The sequence below is a fragment of the Phaseolus vulgaris genome, chromosome 11 (genome assembly GCF_051622355.1).
Source record: "Phaseolus vulgaris cultivar YP4 chromosome 11, ASM5162235v1, whole genome shotgun sequence".
Taxonomy (NCBI): Eukaryota; Viridiplantae; Streptophyta; class Magnoliopsida; order Fabales; family Fabaceae; genus Phaseolus; species Phaseolus vulgaris.
Genome location: NC_143508.1, coordinates 6,553,091 through 6,563,559, shown reverse-complemented (window position 1 = coordinate 6,563,559; position 10,469 = coordinate 6,553,091). Strand labels below are relative to the sequence as shown.

The window sequence follows — 10,469 nt, the reverse complement described above, 5'->3', positions numbered from 1 at the left end:
CATGATAGAAAAATTACTTTTCTTAAATTTTTAATTACATTATATTATGTTAAAATAGTTAAATTTTTATGAAATTAATATATAATCAATAATTTTAATTTAATGAGAACTTAATAAACTTCCCCATACTTTATTAATTATAATATTGAGATTTGAGAAGAGAGACATTTTTTGCTTAACTTCTAGGACAATTTAATATTCCGAATAGCAATTTTGTTTTAGAAAGTAGAATAGTTCAACGAAATCAGTTTATAAAAAATGTTAACTGAAAAATAAAAATGTTTAACTATAAAAATGTTCAAAAAATATTTCATTTTAACAAATATACTTCCTTAATATATCCCTAAATCCTAAACTCTAAAATATATTAAAAAATTAAATTTCACATTATTTAAAGAATAAGTTAAATGTCTTTTAGAATAAATTTTAATAGAAACAAGTTAGATTTCACTTTATTTTTAGGGGTAAATTACATAAGGGTCCCTAATATTTGTCAAATTACATGTATACCTCTTACCTTTTTTCATTATTACAATGACTTTCTTTAGAGTGGTGCAGTTATAATGTTAAAAAGGGTATAAATGTGCACTGTTTTAAAATTTATGAGGTGTATGTGTATTTTCAAATTTAAGAGGGTACATTGAAATGAAAAAAGAGAAACGATATAATGTTTTTATAACAAATTACATATTTGTAAAGGATTTTGAAAAAAAAAATTATATATAAAAGTAATTTGAGAAAATTTTAGAAAGTGTTAGTGTAATATAGTCCCTTTTTTCAGAATTTTTTTTGACGGATTTCTTTTACAAGATTTTCAAGGAAAAATAGATATTCAAATATTTATCTTGAAATATTAAACACAATCTTTATTACTAATTTATTTTTTAATGAGAACTTAATGAAACCCACCAGGATCATTTAGTTGGATAAAAAAAATAACAAGACACACAAAAAAATCAATTTATCCACTTAAAAACTTAGGCAAAATCAAATCTTTAAGTATATATAATTCACTAACAAGTAGAATCACGTCTTTTGTCATTGGACCAAATACATAATTAGACAAAATAACATCTTCAAATGTGTTATTTGATTAAAGGCTCAATAACAAGACATCGGAATACTAAATATATGTGACACGTAAGAATAAGATCTCAAAATGTATTCAAATAATTATGTAAACTTGTGTTTTTAAATGTATAATCTGATCAATTACAAGTTATCAATCGTGGTACCAAACATGTAATGAAAAAAAATCAAAATATATGTATTTGAATCTTGTTTCATTACTTATACATATTTCAACTTATAATCAATGATGCAAGTTAATACAATATTCATAACTTAAAAAATTCTTCAAAATACAATCTTGAGAGACTGACTCTCGAATCAATAAAACACTTAGACTCTTCACAATAAGCACTTGAGGCCATCCAATTGAGTGTTAGGAATCTAGAGTTATATGTAACAACCTTTTTGGAAGGTCAATTGAGATTTAATCATTGTGTACGCAACTATGAATGTACACTTTTATTAAAAAATCTGAAATAAGTAACAAACCCTAGACATAAGTGAATACCAATTTTGAAGTTACACACATCTCGCTACCAACAAAATAATGGTATCTTGATATATTTAACGTTTTAGTCTGAGTTGCTTCATCTTGTTTGTGGTACTCTCACATTTAAATCATTTAAGTAAACACACCAAGAATATGTTTTAAATTTTTAATTAATTGCTATAGATGACAAAAAAATTAATTAATTTCATATGAACATTGGACCAAAACCTCAATGACTTAAATTAGACTATATTGTCAATAATAAATAGAATAATAAATAGGAAAATGATATTTGACCAAAACCTCAATGACTTAAATTAGACTATATTGTCAATAATAAATAGGAGAATGATGCTTTTGAAAACCTTAGTTATATTCAATTCTTAATAGTTATATACAATTCTTAATTCTTAATAGAGTTATATACAAATCTTAATAGTTAAAATAATTCTTAATAGTTATATAAACTTTTTATATGATGTGTTTAAATATAAATATATATAATAAAAAATAAATTTATAAATCTAATTGTATAAAAAACATGGTTTGACAATGTATCATTACCCTAATAAATCCCAATCCCAATTTTAGGTTGGAGTAAAATGTTTTGGCATAAATTGATGTGTTTTAATATTTTAAAAGTTAAATCAAACGACTTAAAGCAATATTATACATACATAATCGAATAGAACATACTTTATTTCCCTTATTTTCTTACATTAAAAAAGAAAAGCACGACGTCTTCCATGTATAAAATGCACACAACCTTATTCTCGACCAAGGTTAGCCAAGAAAACAAATAAGCCATCATTTTCAAGTCAGCCCAAAATTTCCATTAAGATGAGATTGGACAGATGGCCATTATTTCAAGACAACCTCGGTCTGAAATCATTGTTTAGTTTTATAGGCACTTGTATAAAAAGCTCGAAGTAAGAACTTGTATAGAAAGGTCTAATTTAGCTATTTTTGCGTTTTAACTCTAGCAAAATACAAAAGGCCACCTAATAAAGAAAAAATAATTAATCAGATATCCCTTTAGCTAAATAACAATTGCTAATACTGTGTTAACTAGCAAAACACAAAAGTACAAATAATAAATAAACAATAATTAATCAGAAATCGTAGCTAAGATAGGTCTAATTCTAACAAACGCAAACGCACAAAAAGCCACATAATAAGAACACTGATTATAAAATAGTACGCATGAGCTATCTATATAGAACGAAGAAAGGACACGAGGTACCAATCAGTTCAACCATTAACTCTTAGCAATGTTATTTGACAAAAGGATCAACTAAAACAAAGGGGAAAAAACAATCCAACTTGCCAATGGCGAAATAAAGATTGGGCAAACACACCCTCACATCGACATTAAAAACCATGTCCTTAGATCTCCAACCCCCTAAATGTCGTTTAGGCTTCAGCAAACCTGAGGAAAATTTCATAAATCCTATCAGAACCCAATTGATAACACAGGAACTTCACAACTTAAGTAAAGCGAGACAAAGAAGCTTTAAAGAACAACAAGCCCGCATATCAAGACTTACCCAAGCTCGGAAAGCTTTTGGTGAGCAACTGCGTAATCAGCGAAGAAGGCATCTTCGTCCTGAAATCATCAGTAAACCAAGATTAGATACTTGCTTCATCAATTTTATAGCAATGTTGAGATGATTATGAAATATACACACCGCTGCATATTTGTCAACAAGAGGGCGGAATACAGGGTCAGACAAAAGTGCCTTGTCAGAGGGCAGCTGAAGGAGGCCTTCCTTCTCACCGCTCAACAACTCCCTAAAACATTTGTGGACATCAAAAAGGAGTTAAGGAAGAGTTTTACATAGGAAAGATAAGACTAGTCTAGATAAAAGGCGATGCGAGAAACATAAGAGTACTCACTTGAAGTATGAGTTGTCAAAAATAAGAGGGTTTGAGGTCCACGGTCCCTCAAATCCAGAACGCTCCTTGTGTGCCGCTCCCTGCAAAATACATCTGTTAGACTTGCACCAGTAAGGCTACAACTTTAGTTGCTTCACTTTTAGGTGGAGCAGAGCAGTGCAATTTACAATGTGGCTCGTATAACATTCAAAAGAACACAAGTTCACAATCATAACATACAATGGTGTGACCACCAGATAGAGCAACAATATCCTGGTCACTAAGCCCCATAGCCTTGCCGAACACATCTCTAAGGTGATCAGACCCTGCAACAGTCAGGAACCCAACCGTAAGCAAAACCTCCACTACGGATCGCAAAGATCTAATCACAATCAATCAAACAAAGTACTGACCCTTGGTTGCATCAGGTAGGCGACCCTCTGGTGGTGGCTCTGGCTTGTCCTGATCAGAAGGAAAATAGCGCCATTAGCCTCGTATTCGATCATTAAATCACTCACAGAATAATACCAAACCAAAATACCGTATTTAATTTAAATTTCGCGTGCATAATAATCCAAGAACAAAAATTGTTCGGAGCAGAGTATTCAAGTAACCATATAAGAAATAAAACTAAGGTAATTCCAGGAAACAAATTCAATGCAGTTAAACTCATTCAGTCACACCATCAAATGAAAACCGACGGATTATATTATAGATGTGTGCACTATCTAAAATTTGATGAAATAAAATATGAACCGCATGATCTCCACCAAATAGTTTAAATACTTTTAAATACGTGAACGGACAATGTTGAATGAAAGCACAACTACCATTTATACTACGAGCAAGTGAAAATTTTTTAAAAAAAAATCATATCATTTTATTAAATAAAACTGTTATATAACATCAATACTAATAATAATAAACAGGCATAAAATACAGTAAAACATACAATATTATACCTCTCTTCCAGGATAGAAAGGAACTTCGGGTCCACCAGTGACCTCAACTCCTACAACGCCAGCCAACTGCGTTTTACACAAAAGTATGATTAAACGCAAAACCTCAAAAATAATAACAATTTCTCAGATCTAAAAAATCATATAAAAAATTTCGAGCAATGAATTCTCACCTGGTAAAAATCTGCGTAACTCAAGATAGGGAACTCCGCCTTAAGTGGCTCCAAAAGCCTAACGGCGATATCGAGACCGTTGTTGGCACCGTGAGCGAGTTCGGAAGGGTGCTTGATGGTTCCGAAGGGACCACCGGTCTTCGTGCTAACGTCGAAGGTACCAGCAGAGTGCCATCTGCACACACAACGCACCAAAACGCGTAAAAACGACAATATAGAAAGTCAGAGTCGTGCGTAACAGTGATCTAACTCCAAACGACAGAACGTACGCCAAACGAAGCATTAGAGGAGCGCATCTCTTCTCAGCGATGAAGCCTCTGAGCTTCCTCTTGGCCTTCTCAATGGCCTTCTGGTAATCGGCGCTCACGGAGGGGTAAGACTTTCCCATGACTTACGATTCTGAACAAAAATGAAAAATCAGCCACATAAATCGCATGAACGAGAAATTATGTAAGAGAAAAACGAATCGATTAAAATGTGGATCGTGAAGAGAATCGACGATTTGTGCTATCTTTCGAAAAAGATTTCAGCGAACGAACCTTGAAAATTGAGAAGAAATGGAACGTTAACCCTTTTGGCACGAGCAGACCACAAGCCTCAGTGAGTAATGCAGCTGAGGGGGGAAGGTAGATATAATGGGGAGAAGCGAAGAAAGTTCTAGTAGGTGATTGTGAACCATTGGATTCTTCTGATGTGCGGTTTTTGTTGATTTAGGAAATTAACGGCTGAGATGGATTTGCACGTGTAAATTACATGGTGCAGGTCGTGGGGTAGGTGGGAAAAGCTTTTATGACTGACCAGTATAGAGAAAAAGAAACAGAAAGGAGAATGGGATTGCAAAAGGCCATGGATTGGATTATGATCCTCTGTAGTTGTAATTGGAATTGCATCAATCACAACCATCAAATTATTTTATTACACATCAACTGATCTTATATTATTTTTAATTAATTGCGATCGTTGGATTTGCGTGGATGGTGTGAGCTTTTCTTTGGCAGCTGTAGAGGATTAGGTTCCTGATTGGGTTATTGTTTTCGAAAAAAGTGAGAACGGATTTCCTGGCGTTATGGCATAAGCCATTTGACCATAAAATTATGGGATAAATGACGAATTTACCCTCGTTGACGGAAAGAGCACAATATATATATAACTCTAAGTTAATTTGTTCATAATACATGTTTATTCTCAAGCATTTTTAAAAATAATAAATAGTGTAAATAAAACCTTTCAAACAATTATATGTAAATTATTATTTTTTCAGTAATTACTAGTAAAGAAAATAATTGTCAAACATATTTTTAATATTAAAGTGATGCTAATTTTTTACATTCGTACCAAATTTCATATTAATTAAGTAAATAAAAAAATTACACATAACTTAAAATTGGCGTTCAGCGCGAGACTCCATGTAAGGGTATTTTCGGAATTGAACATCAAATATATAAACGGAGCGGGTAGGCTTGCGTGGGGAACTAATAAAAATATTCAAAGTTCGCAGTGTGAATGCGTTCCACTGCAGAAGATTCCATTTTGGGCAATATTAATGTCACCCGTTAGGCATAGTCAGTTCCACACTCCTTCCTTTGCTGAAGTAATGTGATGCCAACGTGGATATGTCTGACTTTATTTAATTAAAAAATCTCTAATTAATGTAATTATAAACATCAAATTAATGTGATGATGAAATTCAAAAGGCAAGATAGTGTTTGTTTGTTATTTGTTAATGGTAATCTATAAATAATTTTCTGTTTTATATAAATTTATTATTTCATAAATATCTATTACCAGTTATTGATATTCTATCATTTTTGCATTAAATATTTTTTATATTATATCATCTAAAAAGGTAAAGTATCACTGGGTGAAAATAGTGGTAATCCTGAGATAACTTTTTTTTTATTTTATTGGAGTAAAGCAGTTCATAGATAATATATATCAGTAATTATCATTGATATTCAATAATTTTTGCAAAAGATGTTTTGTAATTATAAAACTAATTAAGGTAAACTATCATTAAAGATGCCACATGAGAATCATAGTGATCCTGGAATAAGTTTTTTATTTTAATGTGGCAAAAAAAACTATAAAGGTAAACATTAAGGATGCTAGAAGAAAATGGCAATGATTCTGAAATAAGTATCTATTTTAATGGAACTAGTTTTTTACCCTTCCAATGAAAAAATAATAAATAAGATTTTAAACACGAAAATATAAAATAATTAATTATATTAACTTAATTAATATTTTTATGAATAAAATATTTAAGAAATGTAATAAAAATAAACTTTAATATTATAAGCAGTAAGTATACAATTTTATAGTTAAATCATCGTGATTAAAAATTACACAGTGTCTTCTCTCTCTTAACTTCTCAGAGTTTAACATATAGTTACCCATATGTAAATACAAGACATGTATATAGTTTGGTCCTTGGTCATTTTTGTCGTGGAAAATTCATGCTTCATTCATAGCAAATGTTTTTTAAGTATGACCTATTATATTGTAAAATAATACAATTTTACTATCTCTTTGTTTAATCTTGAGTTGCATGTTAATATTATTTAGTGAGCAATATATGGATTAATGTAAAAGACATTTTTGTTACAATTTGAAATTTTATGATTTTAATTTTTATGATATTAGAATCCCTTTGTAATTCTACTTTTAAGTGACACTGATCGATTGTCATGTATTTTAGTTTTGAAACTAATTATAAATTAAAAGAAAGTATAATTGTGGCAATAGGTAAATCTAATCCTCTTATCTGGTTGTCACTTATATTTGAAAATAATGGAGGCAATTGCAAAATCTTTCACTCTCTTCTCTCTTTGAAATATAAAGAAAAAAAAGGTTGCACCATGATTTGCTTAACGTGACGGGTGCAAGATCAAAAGTGGGGGATTGTAGGAAGCAAAAGCCTCTTAAGTTTTGGTTATTTGTGGAAAGTTAATTTCTTCTTCCACCTCCATATTTTCTTCCTTCACCTCCCTAAATCTTTCAGTTCCAAAATACCCTTAAATAAAAGGTGTAGGATTTTATTTTTTTTCATTTTCAAATTGTATAATACGTATACCTTCCTAACTCTAAAATTTAGAATACAAAATGTATTCCAAATTATAAATTTTTAAATTTTAGAATCCCGAAAAAATGAAAGAATGGTGTCAATGAAAAAAATGAAAAAAGAGCAAACTTGTCATTTGAGGTCTTATATGGAGGTGCAAAAAGAAATTTTCTTGGGAAAAAAAGTCCATAAAACCCACGGCCCCATTCTGAGACGTTACCCATGTGATAAGTAATATTAAGTATTTCTCTTTTAACAGAATGACATGAGGTATTAATCAACATGCATAATATATATTTGTTTTAAAGAAAAGATTCACGTAAAATATTAAGAAAATTAAGTACATGAGATAGTCACCTCATACAACAGTAAACGTTGTAAAAACATGCATGTATCCTAAATTTATTTGGGATTTTTAATTTTAACACAATTACTTAAAATTTAAGTATTAATACAATGTGTAACCTAAATCTTATTGTATTTTAAAACAAGGTAAAGGATATAAAGACTTGGTGGTATAATTCAGATAAAATATGAATATTTTATTATTTAAGTATAAATTTATAAATAGAAAAAAACAATTGTTTAAACTTCATTTCAGAAAACAACCATCTTTATAAAATACTTTTTTTCACTTTCTATTAGATTCAAATCAAGTATGTTAAATCAAAACTTGTTTTGAAGTAAGTTTTTCTTTACCCATTTTCTTGAGTTGGTTTTAGGAAATTTTTCATGCATGGGACTGCAGGGTCTACATGTGGCCTTCTAAGACAAAAATGATATTTGTTGGTCTATAATTATAAAAGCATGTTCAAATTATTGTTCAAAGTTTTTTTGTGTACTAGTTTAACTTTTTGTGTGATATAAAAGGTTAACATGTGGCCTTCTAAGACAAATATGATCTTTGTTGGTCTATAATTATAAAAGCATGTTGAAATCATTGATCAAAGTTTTTGTGTACTATTTAACTTTTTGTGTGATAGAAAAAGTTAAAAGTTTGATTCTAAGTAAACAAACTTTTTTTATCAGCAAATAAGTAAGCAGGCTTAAGTAAGGGAGTTATTTTTGTTTTTTATAAAGTTTTAGAATAAATGATATGGATGTAAAAGAATTTAGTTATAATATTTTGATTTATATTAAAAATATATAAATGTTTGAAATGAGGTAGATTCTTATTTTATTTTTTTATTTTTTTAATAGAGGAATATTTTATAACACTTTGGATTCAATACTATTGTTGAAATATTTATATAATGGAGTTTTGAATATGATTTTTTATAAGAAACTTCCATTAGATATTATGAACTTATATATGAGTTAAATGAGAGTGCATGTTATATTCGAGCAAGTTATAATCATGTTGGAGTTGTCTAAAAATTGCAAATTGTTATATTGATTTTGGGTAAAAAAATTTAAACAAGTTGGTCCTCCTACATGAAATTGATTTTCTTATATTTTTGTTCAAGTGAAAGTACAATAGAAAATAATTGTTTGCTCTTAACTTCATTTTTTATTAGCGAAAACGGAGTAGAAAATTAGTATTGCTCTTAACCTTATTTTTGCTAAAGCGAAAATATGACATAAATTCATCATTGTTCTCGAATATATTTTTGCTCAATCAAAGTAATTCTTGCTCAAGATAAAAAAAACATTCTTATTTTGTCTCATTAATCGATTGAATGTGAATGTTAAATATAAAAGTAAATATAGTATTGATTTGTATATTTGATTGAACTGTGTTGTATTTAAGTGATTTATATTATATGAAAATGGTTGTTGAAATGATAATAGTTGTATGGGTATTAGGTCACAAATCTCAAATTATATGTGAACCATTTTTTGAGTTGTGTATTAAGTAAAGATACATTTTTTACAACTAATAGTTTAAGTCACATAAGCAAAAGTATCAGGGGTGGGTGAGAAGTTGATGGATGAGTTCTTTCATGTCGTGATATTGTATATGTGTGATTAAGTTGTAATCAAATTACCATGATCCATTATTTTTAGATCCGCTTGCAAATCTGAGTATTGTTTGAATCAAATGTTAGTATTTTGTGGGACATACTTAATATGAGTTTTCTGAAAGGTGTCAGTTGATATTTCATTGGTTGAATATTCTTTCATACATAAACTCATTTGTGATTTATATTTGTTGATATGTTTGTATTAATGAAATGTTTTTATATTGGATTGGTTTGAAGCTATGTCAATCATAATTTTGTTTCATACACATTTGTGTTATGATGAACACTTGTTTTAATAGTTTACCTTGATATTTTTTCTGTGTGTGATGAGTTATGATTGTATTATGTACACAAGTATATATATGTTCAGGTGCATGAACAATATTTAAAATATAATAAAAATCTAATTAGATTATCTTTTATAAATATTTGTATTTATATATATATATATATTATTTTTTGTTGTATTTACGTTGTATTTTTTAAATATTTATTGGTTTGTAAATGACCTCTCTCGGGTTATATTATATGGTTTATGTTTGATGAGAGTGTTACATTATAGTATTAGAGTTGTTGATACTTACGATGACATGAGAAAAATGAGTTTGTTATGTTTATTTTGTGTAAAAATTTGTTCAAGTATATTTTAAAGACATAATTAGAAGTTTCTACTTGAATAATTTATTTTGAAATTTATTGTGTGAATAAGTTTGAAAATTAAAATAAAAAATGATAAACAAAAAAAAATCACAAAACATATAAATCTTTAAAATTATTTTTAAAAAAATATTACAAAACTAAAAAATAGTTATTTTCTTTTTATGAAAAAATTTAAATGTTTAAAAATATACTCTAGTTATTTATTTATTTTCATCT

At 28.8% G+C, this 10,469-nt stretch overlaps 1 protein-coding gene across 1 annotated transcript; it reads right to left on the bottom strand.

Annotated features, from left to right (window-relative positions):
• Positions 1-2,797: 2,797 nt before the first annotated feature.
• Positions 2,798-5,170, bottom strand: APX1 (ascorbate peroxidase 1). The gene is made up of 10 exons (XM_068624214.2): positions 5,108-5,170; positions 4,838-4,967; positions 4,569-4,743; positions 4,399-4,464; positions 3,850-3,898; positions 3,677-3,762; positions 3,458-3,537; positions 3,250-3,352; positions 3,109-3,167; positions 2,798-2,990 (listed from the first exon to the last, which is right to left on the bottom strand). The coding sequence occupies exons 2-10, from the start codon at positions 4,954-4,956 to the stop codon at positions 2,975-2,977; spliced, it is 753 nt and encodes a 250-aa protein (XP_068480315.1). The 5' UTR covers positions 4,957-4,967; positions 5,108-5,170; the 3' UTR covers positions 2,798-2,974.
• Positions 5,171-10,469: the final 5,299 nt, after the last annotated feature.